The sequence below is a fragment of the Mesoplodon mirus genome (genome assembly GCF_964341445.2).
Source record: "Mesoplodon mirus genome assembly, chromosome: 18".
Classification (NCBI taxonomy): Eukaryota; Metazoa; Chordata; class Mammalia; order Artiodactyla; family Ziphiidae; genus Mesoplodon; species Mesoplodon mirus.
The window spans coordinates 1017711-1037656 of NC_138994.1; the positions used below are offsets into that span (position 1 = coordinate 1017711).

General features: G+C 60.6%; 1 protein-coding gene across 1 annotated transcript; it reads left to right on the forward strand.

Moving 5' to 3' along the window:
* Positions 1-1871: 1871 nt before the first annotated feature.
* Positions 1872-18331, forward strand: PPP1R9B (protein phosphatase 1 regulatory subunit 9B). The gene is made up of 10 exons (XM_082604436.1): positions 1872-3784; positions 7692-7824; positions 9132-9252; positions 11136-11240; positions 12277-12412; positions 13000-13152; positions 13263-13316; positions 15840-16069; positions 16404-16500; positions 16704-18331. The coding sequence occupies exons 1-10, from the start codon at positions 2411-2413 to the stop codon at positions 16755-16757; spliced, it is 2457 nt and encodes an 818-aa protein (XP_082460562.1). The 5' UTR covers positions 1872-2410; the 3' UTR covers positions 16758-18331.
* The last annotated feature ends 1615 nt before the right edge of the window (positions 18332-19946 follow it).

The following is a 19946-nucleotide window of genomic DNA, read 5'->3' on the forward strand; positions in this document are numbered from 1 at the left end:
CAAGCATCCCGATTCTAGTCCGCTCCAAGCTGCTGCTGGAGATGTTGTTGGGGGTTGGGGTGGGGAGCGTCCCCTGGGCCTGACTTGGTTCCCAGCTCCTCCTCCCATCCTTTAGAAGCTGGCTTCCCCACCTGGCCAGAAGTATGGGCACAGACCCCTTGGGCTGGGACCAGTTAGAATGACTCACCAAAGGGTGTGGGAGATTCTGGGCGGAACCCCCAGGGGCCTGTGCCCTCCCCCAATCCACACAAGAGCTTCTGAGGACACCGCCCAAACCCCCAACGAGGTGAGACTTCTGTCTCAGGCAACTTCCATAGTGAGGTGGGGCGGGGGCGGGGGGCGCTGTGGGTGGAGAGGTTCAAGTCCCAGACTTGAGCTTGGAAACCCAAGTCCCAGAGCTCCTGCTCAGAACCCAAATCCTCCCTCTCCGTTAGCTTCAGGATTGCCAGCCTCAAGATCCAGTCCTGTGGTTCCGGGCCCGTCCCTGTCCCAATATTCAGGGTTCCCAGGCGGCTTCCCACACCCCATCCCCCACGCTCTTTTGCACGTGCTAACCGGTTTATATCCCACAGAACCCACACACATCCCAACAGTGGAGAGGTGAGAGGACTCCTTTCGACAGCCCTTCCAGGCAAGGGCAGTGGGTAGTGGGAGATCGGGGAGAAGAGGAAGAGGATGGAAGGGAAGAGGGCGGGGGAGGAGGCAGAGGCTGCCGGAAGGCCTGAGATGCAGGAAGCAGCTGGGAGTGGGGGGAGGCTTTGTGCCTGAGTTGTTCTCTGGGTCCTAGGGTCCACAACGTTCCTCATTTTCTGGGATCTGTGGAGTGAAGCCGTGCATCTGGATCTGTCATGGTCTAGGAGGTGGACCTTCACTCCCAGGCCCTGGCACCTGGGGAAGGGTAGAGGGCAGCCCCAGGCCCCTTGTTGTGTATGTGGGGGTTGGGGGGAGCATCAGAGCAGCTACCAGGACAGGGAACGTATAGGTCACTGCCCCCCTTCCCCCTCCCTCCCTACACACACTTGCACACAGTGGCCAGAATCCTTTAGATTAGAGATACAAGCTAGAGCTCTCCCTGGTGAAACTCTGGCCCCAGGCCTCCAGGATTCCTCCTCCAAAACTCCTTCCTCCTGTTTGAGAGGCAGGAGTGCTCTAGGACGGCCATGAAGACAGGCATACCACCCCTTCTTTCCCAGCCTGGGTGCAGGGCAGGCAGGTGACAGGTCACCCTCTTCAGAATTCCAGAGGGCAAAGGCCAGCTTCGGACTACCACCTGGGTGATGAGGACCGTCTCCTTTCTCTCTTCCCCGTCCTCCTCCACCATAAGGCCAGCAATGCTGGGCCAAGGTTTCACGCCTTAAAGGGTGCAAAATGTTCCCTATGGGAAATTGTTACAATACAGATTCCAGGGCAATCTGAATTTTTTAAATTTTCAAAGTGAACTATACTAGGAAGCTCCAAGGACCTTGAAGGAAATGGTCCTTTGCCCCTCTCCACTATTCTCCCTCCACACCTCGGGGAGAGGAGGGCCACACTGAGACCACAGTGGTTGGGTTGCCAACCCCCAATATTTAGTGGGAGTGCGGTTATGTGGGTTGTGAAAAGCCACAGTCATAGGTTGGGATGGAAGGGTTGAAGTGTACAAGCCAGCGTCTGGGGTCAGTGGAAGACTGTGGCGAGGCAAGGGCAGGGGAGGGGAATACAATCGCGTGGAGGGGAAGGGGAGGGCTCACAGGCACCGGCCCCGGAAATCCGATCCCTTTAGGACCCAGAGGTGCCAGTCCCCAGCGGCGGCTGCGAGAAGGGCAGCCGCTCGGTCTCCGGCAGCCGCCGCTCCGGCAGAGCCAGAGAAAGACCGAGGCTCGGGGCGCGGGGGGGAGGGAGGGAGGGAGGGTAGTACAGCGGCGGAGCGGCCCGGGCCGGCCGAGCAGCCATGGGCGCCCTGGTGCCGGGCCCCCCAAGAGCCAAGGCCCCCGGCCGGGGTTGGGGGTGCCGGGGCTACCAGCCCCGCTGACACCGCCTCGGACGATGTGAGCCGGCGCCTCCGCTGCTGCTTCGCGGGCAGGGCTCGCAGTCCCACCGGCCCCGGCCGCCGCTTTTCTAATTTGGGTGGGGGCGACCGTTCCAGGCCGCTCGGTCTTTGGTAGAGGGGCTGGCTGTCTTTGGCAGCTTGACTGGGGGAGGCGACCCACACAGGGCTCTCGGAGATATTTTTTCCTTTTCTTTCTTTCTTTTTTTTTTTTTTTTAAAGCGAGGTTAACTGTTTTGGGCAGCTTGGTTTTGGGGGGAGGCTAAAAAAGGCCTTTCGGGGTTCCTTTTCTCTGGGGGAGGGGGCGGTGGTCCCGACTTGGCCAGCCGCCTGTTGGAAGGGGGGAGCGGGAAGCGTGGGGATGAGAACCCGGCTCCCCCCACTATGATGAAGACGGAGCCGCGGGGGCCCGGAGGTCCCCTCCGGAGCGCTTCCCCGCACCGCAGCGCCTACGAGGCGGGCATCCAGGCTCTGAAGCCGCCCGACGCGCCCGGGCCAGACGAGGCACCCAAGGCGGCCCACCACAAGAAATATGGCTCCAACGTCCACCGCATCAAAAGTATGTTCCTGCAGATGGGCACGACGGCGGGCGCGCCGGGCGAGGCGGGCGGCGGCGCGGGCCCCACTGAGGCCTTGCGGGCGCCCGAGCGCGGCGTGCGCCTGTCGCTGCCGCGGGCCAGCAGCCTAAACGAGAACGTGGACCATAGTGCCCTGCTGAAGCTGGGCACCAGCGTGTCGGAGCGCGTGAGCCGCTTCGACTCCAAGCCCGCGCCCTCCGCGCAGCCCGCGCCGCCGCCGCACCCGCCGTCCCGGCTGCAGGAGACGCGGAAGCTGTTCGAACGGAGCGTCCCGGCGGCCGCGGGCGGCGACAAGGAGGCCGCGGCGCGGCGGCTGCTGAGGCAGGAGCGCGCCGGCCTGCAGGACCGGAAGCTGGACGTCGTGGTGCGCTTCAACGGCAGCACCGAGGCGCTGGACAAGCTGGACGCCGACGCCGTGTCGCCGACGGTCAGTCAGCTCAGCGCCGTCTTTGAGAAGGCCGACTCGAGGACCGGCCTCCACCGCGGGCCGGGGCTGCCCAGGGCCGCGGCCGCCGGGGCGCCGCAGGTCAACTCGAAGCTGGTCAGCAAGCGGTCCCGGGTGTTTCAGCCGCCCCCGCCGCCGCCCGCCCCGTCGGGGGATGCCCCAGACGAGAAGGAGCGCGGCCCCGGAGGGCAGCAGCCCCCGCAGCACCGCGTGGCCCCCGCCCGGCCGCCCCCCAAGCCTCGGGAGGTGCGCAAGATAAAGCCGGTGGAGGTGGAGGAGAGCGGGGAGTCGGAGGCCGAGGCGGCGCCCGCGGAGGTGATCCAGGCTGAGGTGACGGTCCACGCGGCCCTGGAGAATGGCAGCGCCTTGGCAACCACCGCCAGCCCCGCGCCCGAGGAGCAGAAGGCCCAGGCGGCCCCCGAGGAGGAGGCGGCGACCGTGGCGGCGCCTGAGAGAGGGGTGGGCAATGGCCGGGCCCTGGACGTGGCCCCCGAGGAGGTGGACGAGTCCAAGAAGGAGGATTTCTCGGAGGCGGACTTGGTGGACGTGAGCGCCTACAGTGGGCTGGGGGAGGACTCTGGGGGCAGTGCCCTGGAGGAGGACGACGAAGAAGACGAGGAGGAGGGTGAGCCCCCCTACGAGCCCGAGTCGGGGTGCGTGGAGATCCCTGGGCTTTCGGAAGAAGAGGACCCGGCCCCGAGCCGGAAGATCCATTTCAGCACGGCGCCCATCCAAGTAAGTGAACCCCCCTCCCCGCCCCCGCGCCGCCCCTGCCACGTGCACGCAGTCGCCCCCACCTCGCCAGCCAGCCGGGTTTGGCAGGCTGAGTCAAGCCCTGTCACCCAGCCCCCTTCCCAGAAGTTACCACCCTAAGGGGGGCGTGGGGGACTTCCAGCTGTTTGTCAGAGGGCGAAGGTTTTTAGGCCTGAGCCAGGGTGGCCTGCTCTGACCTGCCCTCAGGTTCCTGTGCCCGCTGCCCCGCCCAGCCCTGGGGCTCACCTGCCCTGCCCTGCGCGGGTCCTGGGACACCTGCTTTCCCTTCCTTTCCCAGACCTTCGTCCTCCAGAGGCTGCCAGAGGCGTGGGCTTGGGTGGTGGGAAGGTGTGTCTGTGTATGTGTGTGTGCGTGTGTATCTGTGTCCTCAGGAGAGCCTCCCCACCTTGGTCCTTACCCCACTCTGGGCTGGAGGGGCCTGGGGAGCTTAGAAACACCCCTGCTTTCCCCCCTGCACCAGAGCTGCATAGGGGGGTGGAGGAGCTGGGGAACTTCCCAAAATTTTGGAACGTGCAGTGGCCTGCAGCCCTTCCTCCAAAATGTCTGTAGCCCTCACCCCGACTTTACAGAACTGAAAGAGGGAAGCAGGTCTGTGAGGTTAGGCTGAGCTCGGGCCATGTGACTCGGGCCCTGTTCCCTGGGGTCTGTGCTGGGCCAGCTCCCGAGGTGGGGGTACAGGGTTCCACAGGGAGCAGGCACTTCCTGTGGTTTTTGAGGAGGCTCGGCCTTCCGAAGGGTATGGAGAAGAAGGGAGGGGGTGAGGCTGGGAAACCCCCAGGTGCCTGGCAGCAGCCTCCTGCTTTTGCTCTTGGCCTTGGCAGGACCCAAGCGTTCTTGCCTCATTCTCTGGGTGCCCTGAAAGACGGATGGGAGCTGCCTCTTTTTTGGGGACTCAGCTGTGCGCACACACACACACACCCACTATTGGTGATTGGTTTGTGGGTTGTGCCAGTGCCCTGAGATCCTCGGGAGAACGTTGATGGTGAGATCCCTGGGAGAATGAAGAACCACAGCCCTCCTACTGCCCTCCATTCTCGGCTGGCACATTCAGCCTAAAGGCTCTTTTTCACCACGCCAGGCTCAGCTGTGCCCAACTCCAAGTCGGCTTCATGGGGGTGTCCAGGCCAAGGAAAGTCCAGCCTTTACCCCTCACCAGTCAAACCCTCATCTGTTTGACTGAAGTTTCCATAACTACTCCTGGACACTGAAGCCGCCCAAGTTTCCTCTCACCTGCCCCAGCATCTTAACTTCTGTTCCTCTCCCACCTCCACCCCAGGGGGCCTGAAAAGTGCTACTCCCCGCCTGGGCCAGCCCCTTTCCCCAGCTGTGACCTCACAAGCCCTTTCCCCTCCCCTCTCCTCTTCTGAAGGTGCTGGCATCCTGGAGGGAGAGAATTGAAGATTATGGGGTGTTTCTTGGGACACTGAGGACAGGTGGGGACCACTGAGGCGGTCAGGACCTCCCCCATCACCACCACCGGCAGTTCTGAGCTGTCTGATCCCCTCAGTTGGAGTTTGGTCTTTCAGTCCTGGGCCTCTGACTGTCTATATTTGACACCTTACCCTGATTTTTGGGTAAAAAATAGCACATGATTTGGAACGGTGCTCTCTGACTCCCTGGTGACTGTTGCTCGCCTGTGTGTGGGAGCCTGTGGTGTGTGGTGCCGCCTGTGCGTGTCTGACTTTTGACCTTACTGGGAATTTCCTCCCCCCCCACCCCCGGTTTTTCCGTCTCTTTGCCGCGCCCCCTGCATTGATAGTAAGTCCAGGTCTTGTGCCCCTTGGATGACCCAATTGTTGCCTCTATGGAGGCTTCTGCTGAGGACAGAGAGCTCCGTTCCAGACTGTCACCTGGAGAGGGGGACTGGGTCCAGGGCCCTGAGATAGGCTGGGCACATGGGGGTGGGCGGTGGTGAGTGGTGGTCTGGGACCTCTGAGCCTGAGGCCTGCGTTTCCTGCAGGGGGCAGGATTTGATAGGCTGAGAAAAGAGGGGAGGGCAAAGCCCAGGACAGGCTGTGAGGGTGTTATGGAGGTCAGTGTGTGTGTGTGTGTGTGTGTCTGTGTGTGTGTGTGTGTGTGTGTGTGTGAGATTGCGTGTGCTGACGCAATGGGGGGCGGGCGGTTTTTGTTGACCCAGGCCACCACATAGACTGGGGGATGAAGGGACCATCTCTGCTGGAGTAGAGGGTGAGGGTCAAAGGGACTCAGATATAAAAGGGGGCCAAAGCCAGTTTGCCGGGTCTAGGCACACAGCAGCCCCTGTCCCAGGGCCTGGGGCATTTGTGCAGAGGGGACAAAGTCTCAGTAACCCACCCGCCAGTCTCATCCCGCCCTGTCACAGGCTAACCCCCATGACCTTGGGCAGCGGACCTGGCATCTTGCACTCTGTGTGGATGAGGTAGCCCGTCCCTCCCAGGAGCCTGGGGCTGCTGACCAGGTGTCAGGGGGGCAGTCGACTACTGCACAATCGACAAGGAGCTTTTAAGGGTTTGTGCTCAACTTTCTCTGATGCTGTGAAGTTGAGGGCAGTGAGTTAAGTGACCACATGGACTCCTCCAGCTAGGAGCCCCCTTGTGGGAGTGGTGGGGCTTCGGGGGGGGGGGTGGCACCAAACCAAGGCTGAGACACAAGAGTGCCGCTGCCAGCCTGGGTGTCCGTGGAGCCTGCTCCTGGAGGAGTGGGGCCCTGGCAGGGGCTTTGGGGGAGACGGTGCCCCACTCCAGCTGCTCAGGCCTCAGGCCCAGCCATCTGATGGAGCTGCTGACACCCTTCGTCGCCCCCGCTTGGCTCCGAGTGGTGTCAGCCTGTCGCCGCAGGCAGTGAAGCAAGGACACGTCATGGTACCCCAAATGGTGCTCATTAACCTCCCACCAGGGGCACCCCGCCTGGGCCCAGAATTAGGTCCTCCTGCAGAGCCCTTGTCCTACCTTCTCTGTTCTTTGGAGGAGGGTCAGGCTGGGGAATTTCCCTTTCTGCTGAAAGGCAGCAGAGGGGTACAGGGGACAGTAAGGCCAGGTTCGCCGTGGACAGTGTCAGAGGCTGCCACCTTCCTGCTCTCCTTGCTTTCTGCAGGGCACTGGGCCCAGAGCCTCTGCCCAGGCCTCCTAGTGCCCTGGGGATAAGGGTTGTACCTCAGAGAGCTGAGGTTCTAGAGGGAGACTGAGGCCTGGCTGTGCAGGCAAGGCCATAGGGGCTCCTCTGGCCGCCCTTTCTCCATGGGGGTAGAGGTGGTCCTTCCCGCCTCCCTCCTGCACCCTGGCCTCCACTTCAGGTTCAGGTCGGCTGGGTCCTGGGTGCCCCCCTGCCTCTTTCTGCCCCTCTCTCTCCTCCCTTCCCCCTCCCTGCGTCTCCACTCCCGCCCCCCACACACATCTGGCCTCCTCCAGCACCTCCTTCACTCTTTCCCCTCTTCCCCTCTTCTACTCAACTTGTCCCTTTCTCTCTCCTGCCGTCTGTGTCCATGTCCACCCTCGCCTCTCTCTGGGACAGGGGCTGTCTGTCGATCTCTCTCTGACCTGGGGACCTGGGTTCCTGAGTGTGACCGTTTCTCCGGCATTGACCTTCCTTGCCTACTCCAGTTGGCCATGCTCATGTGGTCGGAGCTGCAGGAGTAATGGTGTGGATGGGGCAAGGCTGGGTCCCTTTCTCTCTTGCCCCACAGTTCCGGAACTAGAAGGGCCCCCACTCTGAGCTGGGGTCATTGTGGGCTGGGGGAGGCCTCATCTCGAGGGAGATGTCTGGGGGTGGGAGAGGCCTGTGGCAGGAGGGGAGCGCGGTGGGTGGCGCAGCCTGTCCTCAGGGCTTATCCTCTCGCCGGTTTAGCGCTCGCCCTCCTGTGGGCTCCTCTGACAGGCGGCCTCCTCCCCAGGTGTTCAGCACCTACTCCAACGAGGACTATGATCGTCGCAACGAGGACGTGGACCCCATGGCAGCCTCTGCTGAGTACGAGCTGGAGAAGCGGGTGGAGAGGTTGGAGCTGTTCCCTGTGGAGCTGGAGAAGGGTGAGCCAGGCCCCCTGGGCCTCCTCCCTCGTGCCAGCTTCCGCCCTGGACCCTCAGGCGCTTCCACAGAGACGTTCTGCTTCTCCCTGTAACTGGGCCTCTGTCAGAGCCCCACAGCCCCACAGACTGAGCCCGGCCCAAGCTCCTACCGCCACCAGCCCGTCATGCTGCACCGTGTGCTCCTGAAGTCATCAGGCCCCCCGGGAGCGCTGTGGGCTGGGTCCTGGGCCGTGTGGGCCAAGCCTTGACGGGAGAGCGACGGTGGAGGTGGGGGGCAGGCCTGGGTGGAATGGTCACGTCTAACCACGTCCTTATGTACAGTGAGGGGGCCGGGAGAAGAAGGGAGGGGCCGCTCGAACAGCATTGAACAGGAGACCTGACCAGACTCGGGGGGATCCCCAAGGAAGTGATGCTCGAGCTGAGTCCTGAAGAGGAGATCAGGGGAGCGTGTGGGAGAGAGGAGAGACCTGGTGGATTCAGAGGGCGGGAGAAGACAAGGCCTTGTAGACCACTTCTTTCTGAGATGGACCGGAAGTCTTGCAAGGCCTGGGAAAGGTATTCTAGAGAGACCACGCCAGGCTGTGCTGTGGGGCGAAGGGTTATAAGTGGATGGAGAGGGGCCACTGTGGTGTGGACAAGATGATGGCCACGCAGGAAGTGGATGAGCCACTTGAGAGGTTCTTGGAAGGTGGGATCGGCAAGATTCGGTGGTTACTTGGCTTCCACAGAGGCTACGAGGGGGCGGGAGGAATGCAGCTGGATCCCAGGCCCCATGAAGGAGTGGCAGACAGGAAAAGCCTGTCTGTGGGGGAAGATCATGAGTTTGGATGTCAGAAGCCCGTTAGACAGGCGGGGGCAGCTGTGGAGAGAGGAGTGGGTCTAGGGGGAGGCAAAAGCAGGAGGTCTTGAATTATAAAGGCTGTGAGCAGGGATGAGACTGACTGCTTAGGGAGGGGAAGATCATCCCCATCGTGGCTCCCTCACTGGTCCTGTGGCCAGCACACACCTGCGTCTGCATGCAGACAGTACCCCTCAGCACGCCCTGCTGCCCGTCTGTTCTTCGCATGGGGCGGAGGGCAGCCAGTGACCCAAGGGCATCCTAGTTGGCTTGGCAGAGAAGCGGTGCACAGATCCATGTCCCTCCCCAGGTGTGGGGCCTCCCCACGTGGAGGCTGCTGCTTGAGGTGAGGCCATACCTCAGCGTGAGGGCAGGGGTGGGGAGTCTCTCACTCTGTCCCCTGCGAGCCCCAGGCTGGAGCTCCTCTCCCCACCCCCCTACCTGCTTCTCATCACCCTCTGCTTCACAGATTCCGAGGGCCTGGGCATCAGCATCATTGGCATGGGGGCCGGGGCAGACATGGGCCTGGAGAAGCTGGGCATCTTTGTTAAGACTGTGACCGAAGGCGGTGCGGCCCATCGGGACGGCAGGTACCGCCTCCCCTTCCCTGATCAGCCACCATCTGTGGGGCGGGCCACTGGGCGAGGGCGGCAGGCCGCTACCTGTGTGGGGCTCAGATGCCCGTGGAGCACTACCGTGCCAGGTGCTGGTCCAGGCCCTGGGGGTGCAGTGAACAGAACAGACGGAGCGCTTGCCCTCATGGCGCTTGCATGCTAGGAGGCTATGCGTACGTGCTGTGTGTCCTGGTTTTGAGTGTGTGTTGGGCCATGGTGAGAGCACGGGTGTGGAGGCTCTGTCCTAGTAGAGTACCTGTGAGCTTTGTTTGCGTTTAGCAAACACTGAGCCCCTGACACTGTTGTAGAGCTGGTGCCAGGCGCTGGGGAGTCAGTGTTGAGGCCTTGCCCTCAGGAAGCATGTAGTGTAGTGAGGCAGATGGATGAATAGTGGATACACAGAAAATGGTGAAACAGAGAAAAATACAGGGTGCCACTAAAGCCTAAAACAGGAGGGCTTGACCTCTCTGGGTACCAGGGCAGTCTTCCTGGAGGAAGTGATGTTGGAGTTGAGACCCGAAGCATGAGCAAGAGTTAGCTAGGCTGAGGGAGCGGGGCATGCAAGGCATTGCAGGCAGGGCCCCGAAAGCAGGCAGGTATGGCTGGAGCTAGAGACCACGAGGGATCAGGTGTGTGGTGAGGCTGGAAGAGCCAGTGGGGGCGTGCCAGGGAGGGCTTCTTGCCTGTGTGCCTATGTTTGGCCTCTGAGGCTGGAGGGTGTGAGTTCTGTGGGTCAGAGAGCTCAGGAAGACCCCCTGGAGTTATGGGCAGCCCAGTGACCCCTCTGGAGCCTCTCTACTGTGTGTGGATTGCAGAGGGGGAGTGGGAACAGCTGTAGGGCACCCCTGGGTTATTATAAATTAAAGGCTGATATCAGGGGTACCTTGTGGTACCTCTAAGCAGAGACCCCTCCACGTGACAGAGGTGAGTCGGTGTCCTTGTGAGGACTGGGGTCATGATGCTGGAGGTGGGGTCGCCTCATTCAGGGAGCTTCTGTCTGCTGCGGCCCAGGTGGCATGGCGGGCTGGGGTTGGGGGGGGGTCAGAGAATAGGAAGGAAGGCCATCCCTGCTCTTTCACTTACCCCCTCATTTGAACTTCCCAGAGCCTTTCCCATGGTCTCTTGTTGGCCGGGTGGGGAGTGTGTGTGCATGTGAGAGTGTCCCCACATGGGGCGTGTTGGTTTGAGCTGTTTACAGTAGGCTGCCTCCTCCATTTCTGTGTGGGAGCCCTGCGAGGAGGCCTGGCCCTCAGCGGGGAGGTGGGAGTGGAGGAAGGAGGTGGCCGAGGGTCCCTCCCACGCTTTCATCCCCCTCAGCGGCCAGTCTGGACCACCCCCATCTCTCTCCTTGTGTGGAGAACAGGGGCTTCCAGCACCACAGCTGGAGCGTGTTGGGGGCTGTGGACCTGTATGGGGGCAGGGGGTGACCCTGTGGGACTGTGTGTGAACACAGGTCTCAGGCATTTGGAGGAAATCTGCGGACTCAGGTCTGCACGGAAATGGATGTATAAGAGGGCTGTGTGTTACGTGTGTGCTGCAGGCCCTTGCTGGCGTGCATGGCCGTGATGAGCTCTGTGGATGTCACACGGGTCTGCCGAGTGTGGTGGAGGAGGGGAAAGAGCTGTGCTCGCCCCCATTCCTGGTCCTGGGTGCCTGTGTCTGGTGTGCTTGCCTGGGTCTCACTGCCCATGGGCCTGGCTGATACCTGGTCCTCCGGCCTCATGCATCTTATGCAGGTAGACAAAGTACCAGGTCCCTGTGGGGACTGAGCCTCGAGTTACTGATGGGAGGGGGGCCATGTCTACCCCAGCCCTACAGTTCACCTCGTGACCCCCCCTAACCAGTGTCACCTCCCTTAGGATCCAGGTGAATGATCTCCTGGTGGAAGTGGATGGAACAAGTCTGGTGGGAGTGACCCAGAGCTTTGCAGCCTCCGTGCTCCGGAACACCAAGGGCCGTGTGCGGTGAGGCCCGGGAGGGTGGGGGCGGTGGGCAGCGGGAGCAGACAGGAGGCCCAGCCCTCATCTGGCCACTTTGCCCAGCTGCCCACGCCTAGCTAAGACTCTGGGTGGCCCAACTTACAGAGAAGCTTTCACCACCTCCCTGTCAGAAGGAACTGCTGTGTGCATATCCCCTGCCCTGTCTGCCTTCACATCTCTAGCCCCTGCCTGCTGCTAGCCACCAGCACTCAGGCTTCAAGGCCCGTTGTCCACCATGCCTCCAAACTGGCCTCTTGGGCTTATTCTCCTTTCTCCCCGCCTGTCCTGACTCATTCATTGAAGATCCAAGACACGCAGGGAGAATGCCATCCAAGTTGCCGTTTATCCCTCCCTCCCCTCTAGCCTGGTGATGCCTGTGAAGACTCTCCTCCCTGGGTCTGTCAATTAAAGGGGTTGGGTTAGAAGCTCCCGATGTTCCTCTCTGGCATAACGTTCAAGGACCACTCCCTGCCCTCTCCAAGAGGGGCACTGTCCCCAGAAAAGGGTGGTAGAGAAGCAGGATGTGGGTGGCCACGGAGAGGAGGGGCTGGTGCCTGGAAGTTCCACTATTTCCTCTCCATCCTAATCTCTAGTTGCCATCATCCCGCCCCTTCCTGAAGCTCGGGGCCTTGGAGTGCGCACAAGACACCCGTCTACAGCCCCAGGGTCAGCTTCGCCAATCCCCTGCCTGTTTTCTCCCGTGTGGTGGGGGAAGAGCTCCTACGCTGGCACCTCCCCGACTCCTGTCCCCTGCAGCCTAGCCTGCAGTTTGGCTGACATCTCCCCTCCCCGCAAACTGGCCAGAAGGGCTAGTGGGCCTCTGCTGCTCCTGGGAAGGAAACCCAATCAGGGCCCCCTGCTCCCCCATTCATTATTAACACTCTGCAGTCTCTGGACTCAGTTCTTTCATTTCACCTCCCTGGGAGGACCTGGATGTGGAGAGGGGAATACCAGCGGGGAGGACGGTGGCACTTTCCAGCCAAGGACAGAGACGAAGGGAACGATGCCGGTGCCTCTGCAGATTTATGATCGGCCGGGAGCGGCCGGGTGAGCAGAGTGAGGTGGCCCAGCTAATTCAGCAGACCCTGGAACAGGAGCGGTGGCAGCGGGAGATGATGGAGCAGAGATACGCCCAGTACGGGGAGGATGACGAGGAGGTAGGGACTCCGCCTGGCTGGCAGCGTCATCGCCCCCTGGTGGCTTGATGGAGTATTATAGCCGTCCTCTGCCTCTGCCACTTTCCAGGCCTCGTGAAGAACCCCAGAGCAACGCTCCTATCCTGGGGGAGCCCCCAGTCTGAGGGAGGCGATGCAGACCTTTCCCTTAAAGAACCTCTAGTCTGACGGAAGAGTCACACCCTCTGTCTTCAGAAAGCCTTCCTGGTCCTACAAGAAAAACGTAGTTCCCTCTAAGAGCCCCCACTATGAGGGGACCTAGTCTGAGGAAGGAGACAGTCCAGACCTCAGGGGACCTGCTGTGTGAGGGGGAAAGCAGAGGCTGTTTCTTCAGGGCTCTCAGTCTTACAGGGGAATTACGCCTGTCTTCTGGGGACTCTCCAGGCTGTTGGGGGTAGACACAAACCATGCCCCTGGGTGGCCCCCAGTCTGACGAGGGCGGCGTGAACCACACCCCTGGGTGGCCCCCAGTCTGACATGGGCAGGCTGCTGCTGGCCTAGGCCCCAGTCCTCAGGGCTGAGGGAGGTTGTGGTGGGCAGGGTGCACAGCCTCCTGTCTCCCTTTGCAGACAGGAGAATACGCCACTGACGAGGATGAGGAGCTGAGCCCCACGTTTCCGGGTGGCGAGATGGCCATCGAGGTGTTCGAGCTGGCAGAGAACGAGGATGCCTTGTCCCCTGTGGACATGGAGCCTGAGAAGCTGGTGCACAAGTTCAAGGAGGTGGGCAGAGGGGTCCCTGGGCTGGTGGAAGGCAAGGGCAGGCTGGTATCCAGCCCCGCAGTACTGCCTGCCCCAGCCCGAGCTGAGTGTCTGCGCCCCTGCCCCCACAGCTCCAGATCAAGCATGCTGTGACTGAGGCAGAGATCCAGCAGCTGAAAAGAAAGGTAAGAGCGGCGGGGAGTGGGGGCGGGGCGCTGGGGGAACAACCCCTCCACCCTCACACTGCACACGCCGGCCCTTGCCCCCCACCCACAGGTGCGTGCAGAACCAGCTGCTCTGAGGTGAGGGAGGGTAGTGTTAAGAGCGTAAGCTCTGGACCCATCTCTCCACCACTCACTTGCTGCTCTGGGTCTCATCCTCCTCACCTGTGAAATGGGTTGATAACAGTGCCAACACCATAGGATCACTGTGAGGATAAAATAGAATAATACGCGTAAAGTCCTTAGTACAGTACATAATAGGTGCTCAATAAAAAGTTGCGCTATTGGCCGTCAGCAGTCTCACAGCTGAACGTGGACGTCTTCACGTTCACACAGTCCCACGCGTGTCCTCTGTATACAAGCCCAGTGGTAAACGTAAACCATCCAGAGATCCGTGCACCAGCCCCGAACCCAGGCACCTGGTACCCACAGACTCACCCAGACACCTTCTTTGCTCAGACATAACACGGGGACAACGGACCCATGCTTCACATGGCAATACCTCTGTGTCCGTCTGCTGTGTCTGTCCGCTGCGAGACACAAGAAGAGTGTCACAGGACGTGCGCATTCTCACAGAGATGCTGATGCTGCCAGATGGTGCACACACGTGATATCTACAAACACACATATGTGCTAGGTACAGACACCCACACAAGCACACTGGGTGCCGACACCCTCACAGGCATAGGTACACAGACTTCTGATACACAGTCTGTACTGGGTCCCTGCTGGGCCTGCACATTAGGAGTCCCAGTTCCCTTCGGGCTTCCAGTGTGGCAGGGAGAGGCGGGGGCACATAGGGACTGTGCAGACATGGTGCACCCAGGTACACACATGTGCGCTCCCATATCTGGGCTTAGACCAGCACACCTGGAGAGAGGAGAGTGTGAAGCTGAGCCCCAGGGGGAGGGCAGGGTTTAGATGACTGAGGCAGAGGAAGGGCATTCCTGGCAGGGAGACCAGCGTGAGCTTGGAGGCTGGCTTTGGAAGGAGGCCCACAGGCTGTGGCAGCTGTTCCTGTGGGGCAGAAGTGGGAGACAGCTGGACTGCCAGGGTGGGCTACGCTTGCAGTGTCCTGACACCCCGCTAAGGGCTCCAGCCTTGATTCTTTGGCCACAGCCATGAGGGGGAAAGGTCACTGCGGACAAAGTGGGAGGCATGAGGGTGAGCAGGACTTGGAGGCCGGTGAACCAGTTAGAAGCCCGGGTGATGTCCTGGCAGGGATGGGCAGGGCTGCCCAGGGCACGGGCAGAGGGAATGGATAGGAAGGGCGGGTTTGAGTTGCATTTTCTAGGGTGCGGTGGCAGGCCATGCTCCTGGGTAGATGCACAGCATGAAGTGGGGAACTGCTGGGCGCCTTCTGGGTGCTCAGCACCGGCTAGTGCCTGCGACGGGCAGAAGCAGATTTGATCCTTGCCCTTGTGCGGCTTAGAGCCTGCGCACCGACACTGGTATCACAGAAGCTGACACGGGCTCTAGGGGAGAGGACAGGGCCGCTGAGCTCCTAGAGCCGGCAGAGCCTGATGCAGCCGGGCTGTGTGTGGGCCGTGCTGTCAGAGGGGAATCACGGGAGACTTCTTGGGAAGTGATGCACTAAGCAGAGGGCCTAAGGGTGAGCTAGTGGGAAATGACGAGGCAGTGGGAGGGTAGGTGTGGGCATTCCAGGCACAGGGAACAGCGAGGCAAAGGCCCTGCAGCAAGAGGGAATGTGGCAGGTCTGAGGATGTGCAGGAAGGCCCGTGTGGCTGGGACACAGAGGGCAAGGGGTGCTTGCAGCCAACGAGGTTTGAGGGGCAGGCAGTGGGGCTTGAAGCTGAGCGCTGGGGTGGCAGTGAGATGATGGCACCTTTGGATGGAGGTGGGCTAGTCAGAAAAGGAGGAATCGGTTTGTGTGGGTGGGGGCAGGGTGCCTCTGAGGAGCTGGGAGTGAATTTGGGCTGGAGATGCAGGGCTCAGTACACAGAGGTGGCGAAGGAGGTGAGTGGAGAGAGAACAGAGTCCCCAGGACTGGGCTGTGGGCGCTGGGAGGTCTGCACTGGGGTGGCCAGGGAGCTGGGAGAGGAGCCAGGACTGTTTAGGAAGCCACAGAAGCCAGGGCTGCAGAGGGGATAGAGGGCAGTGGTGACCCTCCCCTGCCCTCTTCCTTTACCTCCACCGTCTCCCTGCAGCCCCTGTGAGCCTGGCAAGGAGGGAATCAGTCCTGCTTTACAGATGGGAGGACTAAGGCTTAAGACAGAAGCGGCCTTACCCTAAGTCCCCGAGCTAATCAGCGACAATCCTGGACCTCTGGCCTTCTAGGAGTGTGGCACGTGTCAGGGCCCCTGGCTGGGAAGGCTGAGGTTGTGGTCCCACCTCCTCCCTCTCCAGCTTTTGGTTCTCAGGCTCAGCCAAGGAGAGTCAGTAGTTGGGGGCCAGTGGGCTCCATATCTGCAGGAATCATCCAAAGACTCTGGCCCCCACCAACACAGGGCTGTTTCTTCCTCTCAGCTGCAGAGCCTGGAGCAGGAGAAGGGGAGGTGGCGGCTAGAGAAGGCCCAGCTGGAGCAGAGTGTGGAGGAGAACAAGGAGCGCATGGAAAAACTGGAGGGCTACTGGGGCGAGGCCCAGAGCTTGTGCCAGGCTGTGGACGAGCACCTGCGGGAGACCCAGGCCCAGTACCAGGCCCTGGAGCGCAAGTACAGCAAGGCCAAGCGCCTCATCAAGGACTACCAGCAGAAGTATGTGGCTGGGGGCTGGGATTCCTGGGCCTAGGGAGGGCTGAGAGGCCTGTGGTGGCATTCCCGCCCCACCCCAGCCAAGTAGGGAGGCAAGGAGCACAGAGGTCACAGGGCCCTATGGTGGGGATGCCTGGGTTTGTAATGACTGGGCGCCAGAGGCAACAAGCCAGGCCCCAGAGGCTTTGGGAAGAGCTGGGACCTCCTGACCTGAGAACAAGGAGCCAGCAAAAGCTGCCCAGGTGGAGCCGAGGACGGGGCTGAGGACCCCGAGACTCTCTGGGTGGAAGCTAGACCAGACACCCTTACCCACTGTCTGTCTCCCACTGGTACCCAGGGAGATTGAGTTCCTGAAAAAGGAGACAGCACAGCGCCGGGTTCTCGAGGAGTCAGAGCTGGCGAGGAAGGAAGAGATGGACAAGCTCCTGGACAAGGTAGGCCCAGGGGTGCCCTAGGGGCAGGCAGGAGCAGCAGCAGGTCGGCCCCCCTCGGGCACCCACCCTGTGGATCCTGCAGGGAGAGAGAGGAGTCATGCTGCTGCCTGGGAGCTCAGGGTCATGTCTCCTTCAGGGGGGCCCAAAGGGCAGGGACCATGCCCAGTGCCCAGGCCTGACTCCCTCTCCCCTTTGGTTTTCAGATCTCGGAACTGGAAGGAAACCTGCAAACACTGAGGAATTCCAATTCTACTTAACAGGAATCATTCCTTGACCGGACAATAATTAATCCCCTCCCACTGTCCTCCCTCCCCTGTCCTCAACACTTCACCCCGCCCCCTACCAGCCTGGGGACAGGTGCCCCGACTCCCCCACCCCTCCACCCCACCTCCCCCAGCTTCAGGGACCAGAGGGCCCATATTACAGGCCCCCTTAAGGTGGCCCGGGCAGACAGGTGGCTGGAAGGATGGCCTCCTTCTAGCCTTTGGGGCTGAGGCACAGAGGCCATGGGATGCCAAGGGCTGGCCTGGGTGGTGGATGGACACAAGGACCTGCAGACCAAACTGCCAGACTACAACCTCCAGCCTTTGTCTCTGGACTGGAAAGGGGCTGGGGGCTCTCCCAGCATCTCACCACCTGGAGGCTGCTCCCTGCTCATGGGGCTCCTAGGTGGCCCCTGGGCCTCGTAAGTCACTTGAGAGTCTACCTTCTTGACCATTCCCCGCTCCCCCGTCATTGTGCTGTTCTGTTGCATTCTGACCCTCCTGCTGGGAGGGGCTGCCTCTACACCTCTCCTCCCATCCCTGTCTGCCCTCCCAGGATGGGTGGAGTCTACCCAGAACCTGGAGGCTGGGCCCGGCCCTGCACTGATTTCTCATGCATCCTTCGTGAAAAGGGAAGAGTCCAGGACACCTGATGTCCAGCTCCCCCTTTTCTTGGGGCGGCAGCCCTCAGTTTCTCCTGTGCCTCCCGTCCCCCAGGTGCCAAATAGCCATAGCCTCTTCCTGGAGCTGTTCCACGGCCTCTTTGGGGACCAGGTTTCCTGGCCAACCCTGGGAATGAGAGGGAGGAGAGGAGGTCAGCTCAGGGGGCCTGGTTTTAGGCAAGGGGAACAGTTGTCACTGGAGAGCCAGGCCCTGTCCTGCCCTACGCAGGGCCGCACCTGGAAGCCTGGCACTAACATCGCAGAGATTCAGCCTCACCCCACCCACACCCACGGTTTTCCAGTGTTTTGACTGGAGGGCAAAATTTTACTACTTTTCATCTTTTTGGAGACCAGGGCTGCCCTGCTGGCAGCCTGCTTTCTAAGTGAAGTCGACTCCGTTTCCCCACTTTAACCCCAAATTGGGGCTTGGACCAAGGGAGGTGAGACCCCCACCCCAGGTCCCCTCCCCTTTCAGATTACATCTCGCATTTTGCCTCTTCCTCATGCCCCTGCCTCAGCCTGGGTTTTTGTTCTTTTTTTTAAAAACAACCCTTGTTCCATCCATCTCGGCTTTTCCTCGTCCCCTGTAAATAGACCATGCCATGGATCAGTATTTCTCAGCACCCACTTCCTGCCCCCAGACGTGCGCCTACTACCCCCGAAGGAGCTGGCTGTCTCAGTGCCTGGGCCCATGCACTTCACCTCCTTGGCCTCAGCAGGTGGAGGGGGCGGGGCTGGGGGGGCGGGGCCGTGGGGGGTGCTTCTGGTTTCTCCGGCCGGGGCCACCTCTGTCCCGCCTTCCACAGGACTGCGTCTCTGTATATAATATATATATGTATGTATTGTTCCCGGTTTTGTACGGACCATGCCCTCTGTCAGGTCGTCCCCATAAAAGCAGCCCCCAGAGCCTTGCTGCGTGGTTTCTTGATTCGAAGTGGGCGTGGGGGGCAGCAATGCCAGTCTGAGCCCAGTGGTCTCCCACTAGTGCTACCTCTGACCCTGAGGATCTTTACACTGAGAACCCTTGTTCCCACAAAGTCTGTCTGCCACCATCCCCCGCCCCATCCCTTCCGGGCAGGGCTGGGGTTTCTTCTTCAAGGTCTCTGATGGAATTCAAAGGATGGGTTAGATATAGTAAGGTGAACCCTGAGTCCCTTCCCTGAGAAGTCTAACCTGATGGGGATACCCAGCCCCTAGTTTTCTGGAGGTGCAGCTGGGGGTGGGAGATGATATGTCAGAGCAATTTTGTCGCCAGGGTTCCAGAGAGTCCCTCTGGCAGTAGCCAGAGAGGCCTTAAGTTGTCCTAGACCTCTGCTCTGTGCCAGCAGGTTTGGTTGCTAACTCACCAGTTCTACTACCAATGGGTCTGGGAGTCCAGATGCCAGGGTTCCAGGGACAAACTTTAGTGAAATCCCAGACAGAGATGAGAGCAGGGGGCAGTGGGGCCTCTCCTTGCTCTGGGAGCTGTGTGCTATGTGTGAGAAAAAAGTACAAGACACTTGTGTTCAGTGGCCCGGCCACCAAGAGGATTCTCACAGTCCCCTTTGCCCTAAAGAATGGAAGTCCCAACAGTAGGGCCCTTCAAAGTCACCTTGGTGGGTCCCTGACAAACCCGAGATGAGTGGCCTCCACCAGAACTCCCAGGGGCAGTCAGCTCCTGTGGTGGCCACTCCCTTCTGGATGGCTCTGTCACACAAGTCTCCTTCATGTCAAGCCAAATTCTGGCTTCGCACAGCTTCATTCCCCAAATCCTGGTTCTACACCTCAGGGCCATATATAACCAGTCCAGTTCTGCCACCCACTAAGAATCACCTGGCAACCTGGAGGTGGTGGCCATGCCTCTCTAGGCATTTTCTCTTACAAGTGGATCTTCCTTGGAACACTGCCGGGAAGACAAATCCAGGTGGCTGAATCCCAGGATCAGAAACCACCAAACCACAAGGTCACAGGTCATATCTCCAGAGTTACAGGTGACTTGGGCCCCGCTCAGGCAACCTGGCCAAGAAGCCCCAAGGAGGACCTCCCTGGTGGCACAGTGGTTGAGAATCCGACTGCCAATGCAGGGGACACGGGTTCGAGCCCTGGTCCGGGAAGATCCCACGTGCCGCGAAGCAACTAAGCCCATGCTCCACAACTACTGAGCCTGTGCCCTAGAGCCCATGAGCCACAACTGCTGAGACTACGTGTTACAACTACTGACGCCTGTGCGCCTAGAGCCTGTGCTCCGCAACAAGAGAAGCCACCGTGATGAGAAACCCGCGCACTGCAACGAAGAGTAGCCCCCACTCGCCACAACTAGAGAAAGCCCGCACGCAGCAATGAAGACCCAACGTGGCCAAAAATAAATTTAAAAAAAAAAAAAAAAAAAAAAGAAGCCCCAAGGAGTGAAGTGGCTGGATCTTCCTGGGTGGCGAGGCAGACACGGGGGTTGTGATGAGGGCTTCTGTTGATCTGACCAGAGCAGAGTATCCCGGGTGGGGTCCTGCCCCCATCTGTCCTGTGTATTAGGTGAGGGGCTTGC